The following is an 18,484-nucleotide window of genomic DNA, read 5'->3' on the forward strand; positions in this document are numbered from 1 at the left end:
GTCTGTCTGTCTATCTGTCTGTCTGCCTATCTGCTGTCTGTCTATCTATCTATCTATCTATCTATCTATCTATCTATCTATCTATCTATCTATCTATCTATCTATCTATCTATCTATCTATCTATCTATCTATCTATCTATCTATCTATCTATCTATCTATATGCATGTTTCTGTCTGTCTATCTACTGGCTGTCTGTCTGTCTGTCATCTATCTATCGATCTATCTATCTATCTATCTATCTGCATGTCTGTATATCTATCTATCTATCTATCTATCTATCTATCTATCTATCTATCTATCTATCTATCTATCTATCTATCTATCTATCTATCTATCTATCTATATGCATGTCTGTATATCTATCTATCTATCTATCTATCTATCTATCTATCTATCTATCTATCTATCTATCTATATGCATGTCTGTATATCTATATCTATCTGCATGTCTGTATATCTATCTATCTATCTTTCTGTCTATCTATCTGCATGTCTGTCTGTCTGTATATCTATCGTTCTGTCTGTCTATCTGCTGGCTGTCTGTCTGTCTGTCATCTATCTATCTATCTATCTATCTATCTATCTATCTATCTATCTATCTATCTATCTATCTATCTATCTATCTATCTATCTATCTATCTATCTATCTATCTATCTGCTGTTTGCCTATCTGTCTGTCTATCTTTCTGCATGTCTGTCTGTCTGTATATCTATCTTTCTGTCTATCTGCTGTCTGTCTGTCATCTATCTATCTATCTATCTATCTATCTGTCAAATCTGTCTGTCATATCTATCTATCTATCTATCTATCTATCTATCTATCTATCTATCTATCTATCTATCTATCTATCTATCTATCTATCTATCTATCTATCTATCTATCTATCTATCTATCTATCTATCTATCTATCTATCTATCTATCTATCTATCTTTTTACTGTTTGCATGTAAACATCTGTAAGTCATGGGTCACAGGTTTTTGAGGATTAATTATTTAATGGATTTAACAAAGTTTTCAAGGTTTGTATAATCAAGTCTATGAAAGATAGTTTGCTTAGTTTGAGGCACTTTTTGAGTTTTTGTTGGAGGTGCAGGGAATTGGATTTGCCACAATGGATTTGTCATTTAAGATAAAGGACATTGAGGTTTAGGTCATTTTTGGTCCAGCATTGACCTAGTATTGGCCAAATGCTGTCCAGCATTTGCTCAGTGTGTCTGGTGTCAAATGAGGTGTGCAGACAAGCCCTCTCCCTCCAGTTCCAGCGGGACACCAGACATAACTCGCCAAATCTGTCACCGCGGTCCAAACGCACATGTTCTCAGAGCAGCTGAAGGGACCATGTGTGACCTCAGACACAGCCCAACATCCAGCTCCTGTGTTTTACACTTTCATTCTGTTGCTTTCCCCTTTTTCTGATTCATTTTTTCTCTCTTTTCTTTTAACATGTTGTTATTACCATTACACTGATTTCTGTAATTAATGCCTTGTTAATTTGCTCATGTTTGGGATGTTGTTGTCCCTCCAAATATTTCCTGGAAGAGAATGTCATTATGGATTTTTTTTTAGTTTAAAGGAGTTTTGCAAAAAAAAAAGTTAAATTAAGAACAAGTAAAAACCTATACATTTGTTATGAATGAGTCAGAACAATCTGAAGGTCTGGCCCAGTTGATGGTTGTAGCTTGAAAGCTCTAGGAGTAATTATTTTAGTCTCAGAATAATAATAATGATAAATGTCCATCTTTTAAAATGTATAAATCTAATATACATCCTTGCTGAATAAACCTTATTACTATTTTTTTTTTTAAATGCCCCTAAACTTTTGAATGTTAGTGTATAATTCTAAGTATTAATTTTGTTTATGCATCAGATCACACTTGAATGCCATTCACTTCACTTCTAGCCTTTTGATAAGATTGTTGTTTTGCATGAAAGCTGAAATCTGGTCAGATAAGAGGATCCAAGTTTCCCCAACAGTCCATCTGACCTCCCACTGTTTGGAGGTGGAGGGGGAAGAGAGACAAGCTGCCCTGGAACACATGGTGAACACCTGCAGACCAGAACACACACACACACACCATAGGCTGTACAGCCAGTGAGAACACTTGCCCATCCTGACAGGTCATTTTACAGTTTCCTTCTGTATTTGACTGATATATGATTTCCTTTGTATTTTACGCACATCAAGCTATAATATTCTGCTGATATATGTTTTCTCTCAGTTTTTAGCTATTAAAAGGAAGAATTCACCCCAAAAAATAAAACTTATCTTTTATTCACCCTTATGTTTGTCTTAAGATAGGTGTATTTTTTAATGAAACAGAGAAAGTTTTGAAGATTTTTTTCTGCTTTTTCCCCATACATTTAAAGTATATAGTGACTAGATGCTATCAAGCTTCAGTAGACTACAAAGCACCATGAAAGTGCCATGAAGCTGTCCATATGTTTATTGTTATATTTTATACTATAGCCTGTGTGTTATAAAATAGCCTTATGTAAATATGGTGAGCTTGTTGATTTTCATCAACTTGAATTTGCGCTTGAGATTTTATCAATCTGATGTGAGTGGCTGTTGAGACACTCTATAATGAGATGCTGTAGAGGCAGATTGGTCGATTAGTCTGTCAGCTGCAGAAAAACGAATAGTCCTGTTGTGACATGTCACTTTGGCTTAGGGTAACAGCGTGTGTGTGCTTTGTGAAAATGTGTGAGACTGTATGTGTGTGTGTGTGTGTATGCATGTGTTTGAGGTGTGGGTTGGATCAGTGATGTGTTTTGACCCTCTTGCAACTCTGTGACTACCCAGCATCCCCGGCTCGGCGGTGTGTGCGTTTGACATGCAGCAGCTTGCACGCGTATTTGAGGGCAGATTCAAAGAGCAGAAATCACCAGAATCCATATGGACACCTGTACCTGATGAACTGGTTCCGAAACCCAGGTATCTACCTTTCTATCTTTCTAGTATCTATCTAGTTCTGTGTGTCTATCTGTCTGACTGTCATTCTGTCTGTTTGTCATTCTATCTGTCTATCTGTCTGTGTATCCTCTCCTGTTCAAACCTCCCACTCTAATTGGGACTCGAACCCGGGTCCGCTGTCATAGGAGTCGGGCGCTCTAACAAGGAGGCTAAAGACTGCAGTTTCTAGCGTCAGTCGCTATAGCGTCTATTGAGATCAAGAGAGTGAGGTTTACACACACAGCTCTTACTGGCCTATGTCTGTTACACTCACCCCCTAAACCTCACTCCCATCCGGGTCACGGCACCAATGTAACCCCTCCTGTTCGAACCGACCACTCTAAGTGGGACTCGAACCCTGGTCCGCTGGCATGGGAGTCGGGCTCTCTAACAAGGAGGCTAAAGACCACAGTCTCTAGCGTCAGTCGCTATAGCGCCTCTTGAGATCAGGAGAGTGAGTTTTACAGTCACAGTTCTTACTGGCCTACGTCCGTTACACTCACTCCCTAAATCTCAGTCCCATCCGGTGCCCAATGTAACCCCTCCTGTTCGAACCGACCACTCTAAGTGGGACTCAAACCCGGGTCCGCTGGCATGGGAGTCGAGCTCTCTAACAAGGAGGCTAAAGAACGCCGTCTCTGTGAGGTTTACACACACAGCTCTTACTGGCCTACGTCCATTACACTCACCTCCCAAAACCTCAGTCCCATCCGGGTCACAGCACCAATGTAACCCCTCCTGTTTGAACCGCCTGCTTTGAGTGGGACTCGAACCCGGGTCCGCTGGCATGGGAGTCGGGTTCTCTAACAAGGAGGCTAAAGACCACAGTCTCTAGCGTCAGTCGCTATAGCGCCTCTTGAGATCAAGAGAGTGAGGTTTACAGTCACAGTTCTTACTGGCCTATGTCAGTTACACTCACCCCCTAAACCTCACTCCCATCCGGGTCACGGCACCAATGTAACCCCTCCTGTTCGAACCGACCACTCTAAGTGGGACTCGAACCCTGGTCCGCTGGCATGGGAGTCGGGCTCTCTAACAAGGAGGCTAAAGACCACAGTCTCTAGCGTCAGTCGCTATAGCGCCTCTTGAGATCAGGAGAGTGAGTTTTACAGTCACAGTTCTTACTGGCCTACGTCCGTTACACTCACTCCCTAAATCTCAGTCCCATCCGGTGCCCAATGTAACCCCTCCTGTTCGAACCGACCACTCTAAGTGGGACTCAAACCCGGGTCCGCTGGCATGGGAGTCGAGCTCTCTAACAAGGAGGCTAAAGAACGCCGTCTCTGTGAGGTTTACACACACAGCTCTTACTGGCCTACGTCCATTACACTCACCTCCCAAAACCTCAGTCCCATCCGGGTCACAGCACCAATGTAACCCCTCCTGTTTGAACCGCCTGCTTTGAGTGGGACTCGAACCCGGGTCCGCTGGCATGGGAGTCGGGTTCTCTAACAAGGAGGCTAAAGACCACAGTCTCTAGCGTCAGTCGCTATAGCGCCTCTTGAGATCAAGAGAGTGAGGTTTACAGTCACAGTTCTTACTGGCCTATGTCAGTTACACTCACCCCCTAAACCTCACTCCCATCCGGGTCACGGCACCAATGTAACCCCTCCTGTTCGAACCGACCACTCTAAGTGGGACTCGAACCCTGGTCCGCTGGCATGGGAGTCGGGCTCTCTAACAAGGAGGCTAAAGACCACAGTCTCTAGCGTCAGTCGCTATAGCGCCTCTTGAGATCAGGAGAGTGAGTTTTACAGTCACAGTTCTTACTGGCCTACGTCCGTTACACTCACTCCCTAAATCTCAGTCCCATCCGGTGCCCAATGTAACCCCTCCTGTTCGAACCGACCACTCTAAGTGGGACTCAAACCCGGGTCCGCTGGCATGGGAGTCGAGCTCTCTAACAAGGAGGCTAAAGAACGCCGTCTCTGTGAGGTTTACACACACAGCTCTTACTGGCCTACGTCCATTACACTCACCTCCCAAAACCTCAGTCCCATCCGGGTCACAGCACCAATGTAACCCCTCCTGTTTGAACCGCCTGCTTTGAGTGGGACTCGAACCCGGGTCCGCTGGCATGGGAGTCGGGTTCTCTAACAAGGAGGCTAAAGACCACAGTCTCTAGCGTCAGTCGCTATAGCGCCTCTTGAGATCAAGAGAGTGAGGTTTACAGTCACAGTTCTTACTGGCCTACGTCAGTTACACTCACCCCCTAAACCTCACTCCCATCCGGGTCACGGCACCAATGTAACCCCTCCTGTTCGAACTGCCCACTCTTAGTGGGACTCGAACCCTGGTCCGCCGGCATGGGAGTCGGGCTCTCTAACAAGGAGGCTAAAGACCACAGTCTCTAGCGTCAGTCGCTATAGCGCCTCTTGAGATCAGGAGAGTGAGTTTTACAGTCACAGTTCTTACTGGCCTACGTCCGTTACACTCACTCCCTAAATCTCAGTCCCATCCGGTGCCCAATGTAACCCCTCCTGTTCGAACCGACCACTCTAAGTGGGACTCAAACCCGGGTCCGCTGGCATGGGAGTCGAGCTCTCTAACAAGGAGGCTAAAGAACGCCGTCTCTGTGAGGTTTACACACACAGCTCTTACTGGCCTACGTCCATTACACTCACCTCCCTAAACCTCAGTCCCATCCGGGTCACAGCACCAATGTAACCCCTCCTGTTTGAACCGCCTGCTTTAAGTGGGACTCGAACCCGGGTCCGCTGGCATGGGAGTCGGGCTCTCTAACAAGGAGGCTAAAGACCGCAGTCTCTAGCGTCAGTCGCTATAGCGCCTCTTGAGATCAAGAGAGTGAGGTTTACAGCCACAGTTCTTACTGGCCTACGTCAGTTACACTCACCCCCTAAACCTCACTCCCACCCGGGTCACGGCACCAATGTAACCCCTCCTATTCTAACCGACCACTCTAAGTGGGACTCGAACCCTGGTCCGCCGGCATGGGAGTCGAGCTCTCTAACAAGGAGGCTAAAGAACACTGTCTCTGTGAGGTTTACACACACAGCACTTATCGGCTTAAGTCCATTACATCTGTCTGTCTGTCTGTCACTCTATCTATTTATCTACAGTATCTGTCTGTCTGTCTGTCATTCTATCTACCTGTCTCTCTGTCTGTCTATCAAATAGTGAAGTGTTTGGTTTGGACATTTGTATCATGAATGTGGTTCTTTTACTTTTATAGGCCTGGAGGATGTGCTGTCCAGGGTTCGAGATTCAGCTCCTCCAACACCCTCCCTGATGAAGTGCTGAATTTCATCAAAACTCATCCTCTGATGGACGAAGCAGTTCCTTTGCTTGGACACAGACCCTGGATAGTCAAGACCATGGTCCGGTAAGATGCGTAGACCTACAGAACATAGAATAATACCCAGGTGTTCTGGACAAATATCAATAAACCAAGGTCCTTGTTATATGAAATGTGTTGCTGAGGATTGAAAAGGTGAAGCATAATTCTCAAGGCCTCCTAAAAGCTGTGCTGCTTAAACTGAAATTGGCTGAAATCTCAGGAATCAAAGCTTAGGCTCTGCTGTAGTATGGCTAATGTTAGCAGCACCTATACTCAAAGGACGTCATTCTGTGAACAATCCTGTTAAGAGCGCTGCTACAGTGTCTCTCAAGGTTAGTGTGAGGGAAAAAAGCATTAGTTAAAATATAAATCTGAACTCCAGAAGTGCTTCTGTGGAGAGTAAATTGCCCGAGGCCTTCAGACTCGGTGAGTAACTGAAGCAAAACTTCACCCTGCTTTTTAAAATTTGATTGAAATTGCCACTGGGTCCTTTCACGATAACTAGAGGTAAATTGTCACACAAAGAAGAGTGGTACTCTGGTTGTTTCAGTGGAAGAAAGGTGGACATTTGATTCATGTTCAATAACAGACCATTTTGGCTATTAGTGAATTGCTTGTCACAAAGATTTCAATAGCTTGAAGAAAAATAGTCAGCTCAGGTTTTTTAATCTTACAACAAAGCAATAAATGTACACAGAAAGTTGGTGTGAGCTGTCTCAAACTCCTCTGTGTTTTCTCTTTTAATCCAAATAAGCCTTTTTACACCTAATCTTCTCAAGTCTCAACAGAGAGAGTATTTACAACTCTTATCTCTCACATCCCTTTTTAATTATTTCCTGAGCTGTATTAAGAATAATACACCAAGAATTGTTTAAAACAGATAGCACCAGCTCTAAAATCTGATTAGTTTGAAGCTATTGTACAGTAAATGACAAACATACCTGTGACCATCAGCTGATTTAAACACAAAATCAAAATAAACCCCATTTACTTTAATACATGTACACAATTCATGAATGTTATTCAAAAGAAGAAAATGTCTTTGCAAGATTCATTCAAAATGTAAGAACTTGATTTTACCTCTGAAAGGACTTCCTCAGACTCACAACTGGGGCATGTGGGTGTGGAAAATAATGTAGGGTTACATTTTTGTTCTTATTCATTATTTTGTTTCTCTAGCACTTTATGGTTCCAAAAAGGTTTGCAAATGCAATTTTGTGTTAACTTTAATGCTCTATTTTATTTGGCTACTGTAAACGGCTTACAGTTAAGGATGATGAACTATATTCTTGGCTGAAAAATTGTTTTTTACTGTCTTTCATCATATTGATGTTGCAACAGTTTTATAAAAGCAATAAGCTTCTATAATAATGTGCATATTGCTTTATTTCTCTCACTTTTAAGGTACCAGCTGAACACTATGGTGGTGGACACCGAGGCAGGCCCCCACCGCAATCGAACTGTGGTGTTCCTTGGATCCACCAGGGGAACCGTTCTCAAGTTCCTTATCACACCCAGCCCAGAGAACCCGTACTCCAACACCAACACCTTTCTGGAAGAGCTGGAGGGCTACAACCCAGAAAGGTAATGAGATTTTATTTGCTTGAAACACTACAGGCAAAACCATTGTTTTTTCAGGCACTGGTAAGTTTTGGTCAATTTTGCTTGCTTGCATAGCAAAATAGACTAGTCGAAAGGAAACATCCAAAATACTAATTTAAGTGTATCTTTTATTGCACTTTATCTATGCGCACATGTACATTTCATGTTAAAGACCGTTCTCTCAAATGTTAAAGGCCGTTCTCTCAAAATGAGTTTTTGATTTCTTATACTCTTAGCCAAAAATGTTCACTTCGGCAGCACTTACACACACCAAACTTTCCAGTTTTACTTATTTAAAGGTGCCCTAGAATTAAAAATTGAATTTATCTTGGCATAGTTAAATAACAAGAGTTCAGTACATGGAAATGACATACAGTGAGTCTCAAAAACCATTGTTTCCTCCTTCTTATATAAATCTTATTTGTTTAAAAGCTGTGTGAACTTTGTTTATGCTGGTTAAGGCAAGCGCGAGCTCCATGGGAGGGGAGCATAAGATTTAAAGGGGCCGCGCAGCCTGAATCGGCGCATATTTAATGATGCCTCAAAATAGGCAATTAAAAAAATGAATAAAAAAAAATCTATGGGGGTATTTTGAGCTGAAACTTCACAGACACATTCAGGGGACACATTAGACTTATATTACATCTTTTAAAAAGATGTTCTACGGCACCTTTAAAGGGATAGTTCACCCAAAAATGAAAATTTGATGTTTATCAGCTTACCCCCAGTGCATCCAAGATGTAGGTGACATTTTTTCTTCAGTCGATCACAAATGATGATTTTTAACTGCAACCGCTGCCGTCTGTCATTCAAATAATTGCAGTAGATGGGAACTTCATCTATAAGAGTGAATAAACCTTGCTTAGACAAATCCAAATTAAACCCTGCGGCTCGTGATGACACATTAATGTCCTAAGACACGAAACGATCGGTTTGTGCGAGAAACCGAAAAGTATTTATATCATTTTTTACCTCTAATACACCACTATGTCCAACTCTGTTCATGACTCCATTAGTGATGTCTGATCGCGCTCTGTCAACGGCAGTGATGTCTGACACTCATTGAAGTATATGCGCGAGACATCACTGCCGTTGACAGAGCGCGATCAGACATCACTAAAGGAGTCATGAACGGAGTTGGACATAGTGGTGTATTAGAGGTAAAAAATTATATAAATACTTTTCGGTTTCTCACACAAACCGATCGTTTCGTGTCTTAGGACATCAATGTGTCGTCACGAGCCGCAGGGTTTAATTTGGATTTGTCTAAGCAAGGTTTATTCACTCTTATAGATGAAGTTCCCATCTACTGCAATTATTTGAATGACAGACGGCAGCGGTTGCAGTTAAAAATCATCATTTGTGATCGACTGAAGAAAAAATGTCACCTACATCTTGGATGCACTGGGGGTAAGCTGATAAACATCAAATTTTCATTTTTGGGTGAAAAAATTATGAAAATGTTTTGAAACTGGCATGTAGTTTTTCTTAACAACAATGTATTTTTAAGAATAAAAAAAATTAAGAGATGAGAAAGTATCATAAATTAACTCTTTAGTTATTGGCAAGCAACATGTGCACCATATTCCATTCCGTCTCTTAGAGATGATTAAGAACTACTAAATCTACTAAAGAGCAGTGAGTGATTTTCTCTGTGTTTTGTTTTTGATTAACATTGAAACAAACTGCAGCAGGTAAATTAGGCTGCTGTCCCTTTAAAACATGATGCACGGATCCAATATACTGTTACATATGCAACATATTTCCCAACTTTTTATGTTCACTTATGACATAACCGACTGTTTATTTGACCGTTTAGGCGGGAACCCTAAGCCCAAAGTATACTTTGCTTGTCCGTGTTCCACACCGTCTCGGCGCGCCCTTAGAAAGACGCTTAGGGAACAGTATCTCTTTTATAGCTTAATGCGGTTTTAATAACTCTTTTTATTATCGAGCACAAGCTGAAGTTTAGCAGCAATAGACTGTATTTTATGACAATCACTGATCTAGCTGATTTGGCGGTTACGTTTGGGATTTTAGGGAGGAAAGAAAGCACACCGCTGTGAAGAAAAATCGCACAGCTCTATTTTTTGCTGTCATTGCTGTAGGGTTGCTTTGCTCTCCGCAAAGTCATTGCTAATGTATTGTGCTTTTCAGACACCTGGTAGAACTGCCAGTGAATGTAGTGAAGCAATTTTAGCAACGCAAAAAAAAAAAAAAAATGTCTCTGCTCTTCCGATCGGCCTTTATGGAGACCACAGATCAAGCTATAAAGCTACTATCGACGGATCAGCGCCAATCAATCGGCGCAGCTTTACTGGAAATGTATGCACATTTCTGCATATTTAATATAGATAATGCCTCATTTGTATATTAAAAAAAAAAAAAAAAAAAAGTTAAACTTAAAAAACGTTTTACCCTACTAAAAGCCCGTTCACACCAGGGACGATAACTATAATGATAACGATAAAAATCATTCTAAATTATAATAGTAGAGAATAGTAGAGTCCACACCACAACTATAACGATAACGGTGTTGGAATCACTTTCAGACATTGATAGCCAATCAGAATCCATCCTGCTTTAAAGCTGCAGACAAAACTGCAGCGCACTTAGAATAACAGAACGATATCGTCCGCTGGTGTGAACACTAATATAGTTTTTGTTATAGTTATCTTTATAATTATTGTTCTTGGTGGAAGCATTACAAATCTTTGGTTTCGAATCAGTGGTTCGGAGTGTGTATCAAGCTACCAAAGTCACATGCCCCAGTGGTGAACCACTGAAATTTCGAAACACTTATGACATAACGAAGCTTCATGTACCGAAATCACATGACTTTCATGCTCCGAACCACTGATTTGAAACAAAAGATTCGTAAAGCTTAAAATCTTCATGAAGCAGTGTTTTGAAATCACCCATCACTAAATATTGTTAAATAAAGACTTTTTTTTCCTTTTTTTTTTGGTGCACAAAAAGTATCCTCGTCACTTCATAACATTAATGTTGAACCACTGTAGTCACATGTTTTAAATACGTCTTTAATAGCTTTCTGGGCATTGAAAGTGTTAATTATCTTGCTGGCAATCGAGGCCTCACTGAGCCATCGGATTTTATCAAAAATATCTTAATTTGTGTTCCGAAGATGAACGAAAGTCTTACAAGTGTGGAACAACATGAGGGTGAGAAATTAATGACAGAATTTTATTTTTGGGTGAAATAACCCTTTATGAGGGATACATCTATGGTGCCTTCGAAAAGATGAAGGCATCATAATAGACTAGACATTATGCAGATATTGGATTCAAACATACCTTGCTGACTTCCTGCCCTCCTGATAAGACAAACTTGTTTCAGTATTCGGACACAGGCTTTAAAAAGTAAGATCAAGTTGTTTTTGTCCTTAGCATCCTTTAATCTGCTTCCAGACTGAATTTATGTAGAAAAATCCATTTTTATCAAGCAGTTTCCCACAGTTGTTTACTGTTGTTGACGTTTAGCCCAGGATTAAAAACTTTAGCACAGTCAAAGAGAAAATGATATTCAGTATCAAATGCAATGGTAGGAATAAATCCATGCTTTTTATCCACAAACAAACACACAAAACACCTCTGAAAATATCCTCAAAAGCTAAAGGAACTAAAACGATTCAACAGGGTTTCTGATTATTTGTGTGTGTGTGTGTGTGTGTGTGTATGTGTATGTTTGCGAGCATGTGGCACTCTGATGGATGAAAACATGGCTGGGGTTTTGAAGATGAAAGGCAATACCTGTCTGGAGGAAGAACAGAGAGATGCATGCTGGGAGATGAAGGCGAGTTGTGTGGCGGATGAGATAAGGTTCCCAGCAGGACGCAGCACTCACTGAAAAACACACACACACACCTGAAACAAAGAGATCACTGTGTCTGCTTGACCTTCTGTCTTACCTCAGGTGTTCTCTGGATGACATCCAATACTCTCACACAACTTCCTGTAATACATCTTCGAGCTATTTATCAGTGTTTAGATTACATGTCTGATATCTGTGGACCTACTGTTGAGGAGTTTCTCTGAGACGCTGCTGTCGTAATTTAATCAAAGATGTTGTAGTAATTTAATGCTTTATTAGCAGCTTGACAGTTAATGTGTGTTGGAAACAAACCAACTCTGACTCAATCTCTTTTAGTGTGTATTTTTTTGGGCTGTTTGCCACTTTTTATAGTCATAGACAGTAGAAAGAGAGAAGAGAAAGAGAGAGCAAGCGGGAATTGGATCAGGAAAGTTGGACAAATTTCAGAATTTGCCAAATTTCAGTTCATGCGTTGAAATTTGAATTGTCCACACCACACAGGAAGTTGAATTGGAATTTGAATTTAAATGATAGAAAGTGAATTGCTTTGGCATAAGCCAAATCATTGGTAGAAGAACTCCTCTTGATCCAAAGCTGTGTATATTGCATATCTGCCCTCTGAATTTTAAAATCACCAAACATGAAAGATTATTGTTAATTCTCTGTTTGCTAGAAGATAAACATGTAATAGCGTGTACTTGGAAAAAAGAAGAAAGTCCTGGCGTGTCAGTGGATAAATGGGATGACCTCACACCTTGCTTTGAAAACTTGAAAAACAAACTTTATACCTTTTGGTCCATCTGGAAAGTGTTCTATGACATTTAGGAGAGTCTAGATGGTGACTTCTTTGTGGAATTGATGGACATTTAGAGTATATAGACAAATATGTTTTTTTTTTTTTTTTTGGACTATTAGTAGTTTAATTTCTTGCTTTATTTTTTCTAGTTATAATGTAAAATGTTGTTGAAACGTGTGATAATTTGATAAATAAAATTGTTCCAAAAAAAATGATAGAAAGTGGAATTTACTGAATTACAAGTCGTTCCATGCATCCAAAATCGCATACTGAGTAGATACTACATTTGTATTTGAATTTTTTAAGATCTCCATGTCTTTCTTTCTTCAGTCGAAAAGAAATTAAAGTTTTTGATGAAAACATTCCAGGATTTTTTTCCATATATGGGCACCAAACAGTTGAAGGTCAAAATTAGTTTCACTGCAGCTTCAAATTGTTCAACACGATTCCAGATGAGAAATAAGGGTCTTATCTAGAGAAACAATCCTACAATCATACAACAATTATACATTTTAACCATAAATGCTTACCTTGAACTAGCTCTCTTCTTCTTTTCCTCTATTAGAAGTCTGGCAGTGTAGACACTGCTAAGCGTAATACTGCCCTCCACAGGTCAAAGTTTGAACTAATTGTTATATACTAGGGGTGTAACGGTACACAAAACTCACGGTTCGGTACGTACCTCGGTTTTGAAGTCACGGTTCGGTACAGTTTTCGGTACAGCAGGTGGAGAGAAAACTAAACATAAAATTGCTTTTTTTTTATTATTAAACAGAGGTTTACTGAACAAATTGTGTTTTTGTCTTTAAATATATTAAATTAAATTAAAACTAAAAGTTTCTTAAGGATAAAAAAAATTATCTCTGCTAATGCTATAAACTATGTAGGGAGCCCTTGAAAGAAGCCCAAACTATTAGCCTAAATTCAATTGCTTTTTATTTTTAGATAAAATAATCAACACTCAAATAACAAATTGTATGCAAACCTGTAAGCTGCACCTAAGGCAGTTTTTGCATTAACTTCTAAATGTTTTTACTCCAATTCGTTGTTGAAATATAATCATTTCTACACAGTGGCTGTTATTTTAACATCAGATTAATTTAAACATACATTAAATAGCCTAATCAGGATATCACTAAAAGATTAAGTAAAATAATGAATATATTGGCTAATACAGTGCATATATTAAGCGAAAGAGTTCATTTCTCTAGCGAACTAACAAGCTGTGAACACTGAATGGCTTTTCTGAGGTAAATGCATCATGACATATTGTTGAATACGGACGCTTTCATTGATGTCTTTCCACCGTTGAAACACTGAATGAGCGATTACATGAGATATGACCGTTTCAGTAAGTTGTACTGAATCTTGCAACATACCTTCAGATGTTCTTTCATGTTTATTCTGTAACTAGTATGAAGGAGGAAGAGATGAACACATTCACCTGCGCTCCGCGCTCGCGCTGCCGGTTGAACTGAGGCGCCTGTACAGTGATCTGTCACCCCACATCAAAGCACGTCAAAATGGCATTTTCTGTTTAAACTTCATGATTTCGTGGACAGAATTTGAAGGATGACACTTTGTTTCTTATCGAAAGTAACAAAACGCAGAGCTTATTGCGGTTATTGGTGGTGAATATTGGTTGCAATGTAATGCTTCGGTACACACGTGCACCGTACCGAAAGCCCTGTACCGAAACGGTTCGGTACAAATACGTGTACTGTTACACCCCTATTATATACTATTGAACTAGGATATTGCATATAAAAAATAGTTTAAACTTTGACCTGTGGAGGGTAGTAATACACTTAGCAACGTCTACACTGCCGCAATTCTAATAGAGAAGAAGAAGAGCGCTAGTTCAAGATGAGCATTTATGGTTAAAACTTATATAATTTTCAATTTTTTTTAGAAAATGAGTGATTGGTTTTTCTGGATAAGACCCTTATTTCTCATCTGGGATCGTGTAGAACAATTTGAAGCTGCAGTGAAACTAATTTTGACCTTCAACTGTTTGGTGCCCATGGAAGTCTACTATATGGAAAAAAAATCCTGGAATGTTTTCATCAAAAACTTTAATTTCTTTTCAACTGAAGAAAGAAAGACATGGGCATCTTGGATGACATGGGGGTGAGTAAATTATCAGGAAATGTTTATTTAAAAGTGGACTAATCCTTTAAGTGCAAACAATAAGCCCAACCATAATCAAAGTCATCAAATAGAGACCACATTTTTCTTCAAGCATGATACAGAGCCGGGAGATGGTTACAACTACACAGCCCAGCCTAAGATAGCTTTCATATTGGGAGATATTTGCATGCATCAGGGATTTGCTTTCAAAATGCAGGGTATTGAAATCGTTTTTGAATGCGCGCTTGCGTTTTACTTTCAATTTCACAATCGCGTGTACTCTGTGAATAGGGAGCGGTGGTGCTGAGCACGCCTTCTACAAGATAACACATTTGTCATACGCTAGGCTTTGTTGTGCAACGAATCCTCCTCCATGGTCTTGTCAGTTATCTCATCGCTTACTCTCGTCACGTGATCAGCTAACCTCTGATTCCTGCTGCACGATTTTGCAGCTCGTGTTGGATGAGCTGGATGACTGTTACCCAACTAAATGAAATGGTTTTTATTTCTATAAAAAGCAAAACGACAGTGGAGGCGTATTGTCATGGCAATATCGCGAGACAGCTTTTCACCTCGACGCATTTTAATCTCGCGTGGCACGAGATCTCGTCACAGCCCTAGTAAATGACTTCTGTAATAATTAGCTAACCTCTTCGCATGTGAAATGAGTCTGAATGTCTCCGCCAGTACGGGTGGTCATACTGTATGTTATTGGCCTCATGACTCATGGAGACGCTGATGTGTAGTTGTTGGGTTTTAATGAGTGTGTGTATCCGTGTTCTAGGATGTGTTTAGTTGTAAAAGTACAGGAGTGGTTGTATTGATGGTTTTAATGTGCGTGTGTGTAGGTGCGGCGATGACTCCGTACAGGCGCGGCAGCCTCTCTCTCTGACCCTGGACAAACCCAGTCACACGCTCCTGCTGGCCTTCCACTCCTGTGTGGTGAGAGTGCCTGTCGCACGCTGCCAACTGCACTCCAGATGCATGAAGTAAGAACACACAGACAATCTGTACACTGATTAAACACACTCACATTGGCAACCACGCTCTCGTTTTCCATCTTAAAGAAAATTGTGCCACCCAAACGCACACTGCTTCATCAGCGGCTTTGAAATTACTGTGACCCAGCTTTTACAATTTCCTTCAGACAACACACACACAGTTCTTCTGGCCCGTCTCCCATACGGCACATTTGGAATGGTTTCTTCCTGTGTAGCAGTAAAGCTCTGGTGTAATTCAGCCGTGATTAATGGTAGAGGCTTTGATTGAGTCTGCTGATGCTCTCTCATCTTGCGGGACGTACCATCTGCACCAGTTCAAGTCTCTAAAATCTACTTTGTACGTCTGCAGCACCATGTGCTCGCTCAAATGACTTTTGCACCAGCATCCCATGTTGGCATGGGTGGCACAAACCTCATTTCCCTCCATGCACAGACTCACATAAATAAATGCATTTAATTAAGAATGCATTGTGTTGTTTAATGTAGATTAAAGTAGCAAATCATAATAATTGTGAAATGATAATTGTGTATATGGCTATTAAAATATAACACAGCCAAAGATGATGCATGAGTACTTTAAGATTAATTAAATGCATCAATTGCGATACATAATCTAAATCAACTCACTTAGTTTTTTTTTTTTTTTATATGCAGTATAAGCATAGAATATTGCATGGCTGGAAAGACCTCTCAGCCAATCAGATTCGAGGACCAGAACTAACTGTTGTATAAATATACACTGCCTTGCCAAAAAAAAACAGTCACTGTTTGGATTTAAATAGGCAAATTCTTAAGAGTTATTGATTGGATCGTTATTTTTGTAACTTTTCATTTCTTAAACAACCATGTAGGAAGACGTACTGTATCATGGCCATATTCCAGGATGACAAAGCCAAGATTCATCAGGCTCAGATTGTGAAAGAATGTTTGGGGGGGAACATGAAGAATCATTTTCACACATGAATTGGCACCTCTGAGTCCAGATCTTGACCAAAAACGGATGCACCTCTTGATGGAAAAACATCACAACATTTATTTCCATCAATAGGTATATTCATTCATCATGGTCAAGATCTTGTATTGACAATGCAAGAGGTGAGCACTCTGTAAAGTCTCCTCCAGCACATCCCAAAGACTTGCACTGAATTTAAGGTCTGGACTCAGAGGTGCAATTCATGTGTGAAAATGATTCTTCATGCTCCCTCCCAACCATTCTTTCACAGTTTGAGCCTGATGAATCTTGGCTTTATCATCCTGGAATATGGCCATGATGTGTCTTCCTACATGGTTGTTTAAGAAATGAAAAGCTACACACTCCATCAGTTAGGGTTAAAAGAACCGTTCCCAAACATATAACATGCTAGAAACATAATAATCACTGCAATAATGATCCAGTCATAGACTCTTTAAATCCAAATAGTGACTTTTTTATTTGGCCGAGCAGTGTAAATATCATGTTCTGTCTTTAGAGAAGTGAAACTTTAACCTTGAGGAGCTGGAGAGACAGATACAAGAATCAGAAAATGAGAATGCAGTCCTGTCAGTCTCTTTCTGTCTCTCTCTCTTTCTCTGTTCATTATTTGTAAGTCTTTGTAAATCTCTATAAATCATGTTTTCTGTTTTTGTTTCTTGTATTCATTATAGAGGAGATTGGTACACTCTAAAAAATGCTGGGTTCAAAACAACCCAAGTTGGGTTGAAAATGGACAAACCCAGCAATTGGGTTGTTTTAACCCAGTGGTTGGGTTAAATGTTTGCCCAACGTGCTGGGTAGTTTTATTAAACTCAACTGTTGTATAAAAATTACTGTATTGCTTGCTTAAAATGAACCCAAAATATGCTGGAAGTAACATTTATTAATATGTTTAATAAATGAGCATTTATTAATAAGATAATGAATAATAAACAATAAACATTTATTAAATTGCGTATTAATAAACGTACACCTTTTGATTATTATTGTTGCCTCTAGTAATTATGTGTCTGATTTTTAATTTCTCACCTATTTTGGGTTCATTTTAAGCCAGTCATAGTCAATTTTAATCAGTAGTTGGGTTAAATAAAACTGCCCAGCATGTTGGGCAAACATTTAACCCAACCACTGGGTTTGTCCATTTTCAACCCAACTTGGGTTGTTTTTAACCAAACATTTTTTAGAGTGTATTGTTCTCTGTAATAACATTGACATAACATTGTGTGTGTGTTTGTGTAGGAACTGCATTGCGTCCAGAGATCCATACTGCGGCTGGACCAGAGGAAGTACCTGCTCACTCCTGCGGCCAGGCACCAGGTTAGATTGAAACCAGGAACATCCTCTAGAACAGTGGTTCCCAAACATTTTAGAGTTACCCCCTGAGGCATTTAACATCCTTCTGCGTACCCTCTCTCTTCCACTTAGACTGCAGTCACACCATATTTGCCCCGTTAAATTGATTTTCAGGTGCATTTTTTACCATTCTAAAGGCAAAGTTTTTCTAACCCTATTAAATGTCATGTTTTATGTCAAATTCTTAAAAATCCATTAATTTAATTATTAATAAAATAAATAAATAAAACAAAATCAATTATTTTAATCAAATTAATTCAATATCAACAAAAGCCATCTTTGCACTGCAGTGGCACAAGCTGCATTTAGATGTATTTACACCTTGTTTAATGCTGTTTAGATCTGGATTTGCAATTAGATTGGCAAAAATAGTGTTATAAGATAATGTTTTTGATAAAAAATGTTCAAAATGTGAAAAATGGTAAAAACAAAATGATACTTTAATATGGGACTAAAACCACCAGTAGGAGGTATGTAGCGTTTATCAGAGTGTTTCTTTTCCTGTTTTATATACACTATTTTACATGTATGTGAAGAGCATGCT

General features: G+C 39.7%; 1 protein-coding gene across 1 annotated transcript in view; it reads left to right on the forward strand.

Annotated features, from left to right (window-relative positions):
* Nucleotides 1-18,484, forward strand: part of sema6ba (sema domain, transmembrane domain (TM), and cytoplasmic domain, (semaphorin) 6Ba) — a 171,799-nt gene that overhangs the window by 142,659 nt on the left and 10,656 nt on the right. The window contains exons 11-15 of the mRNA XM_067362500.1: nucleotides 2,807-2,938; nucleotides 6,150-6,299; nucleotides 7,659-7,838; nucleotides 15,462-15,602; nucleotides 17,827-17,904. Of these exons, the coding sequence (XP_067218601.1) occupies nucleotides 2,807-2,938; nucleotides 6,150-6,299; nucleotides 7,659-7,838; nucleotides 15,462-15,602; nucleotides 17,827-17,904 (681 nt within the window). The remainder of the gene's footprint in view (nucleotides 1-2,806; nucleotides 2,939-6,149; nucleotides 6,300-7,658; nucleotides 7,839-15,461; nucleotides 15,603-17,826; nucleotides 17,905-18,484) is intronic.

Source organism: Chanodichthys erythropterus, chromosome 16 (assembly GCF_024489055.1).
Source record: "Chanodichthys erythropterus isolate Z2021 chromosome 16, ASM2448905v1, whole genome shotgun sequence".
NCBI classification, from domain to species: domain Eukaryota; kingdom Metazoa; phylum Chordata; class Actinopteri; order Cypriniformes; family Xenocyprididae; genus Chanodichthys; species Chanodichthys erythropterus.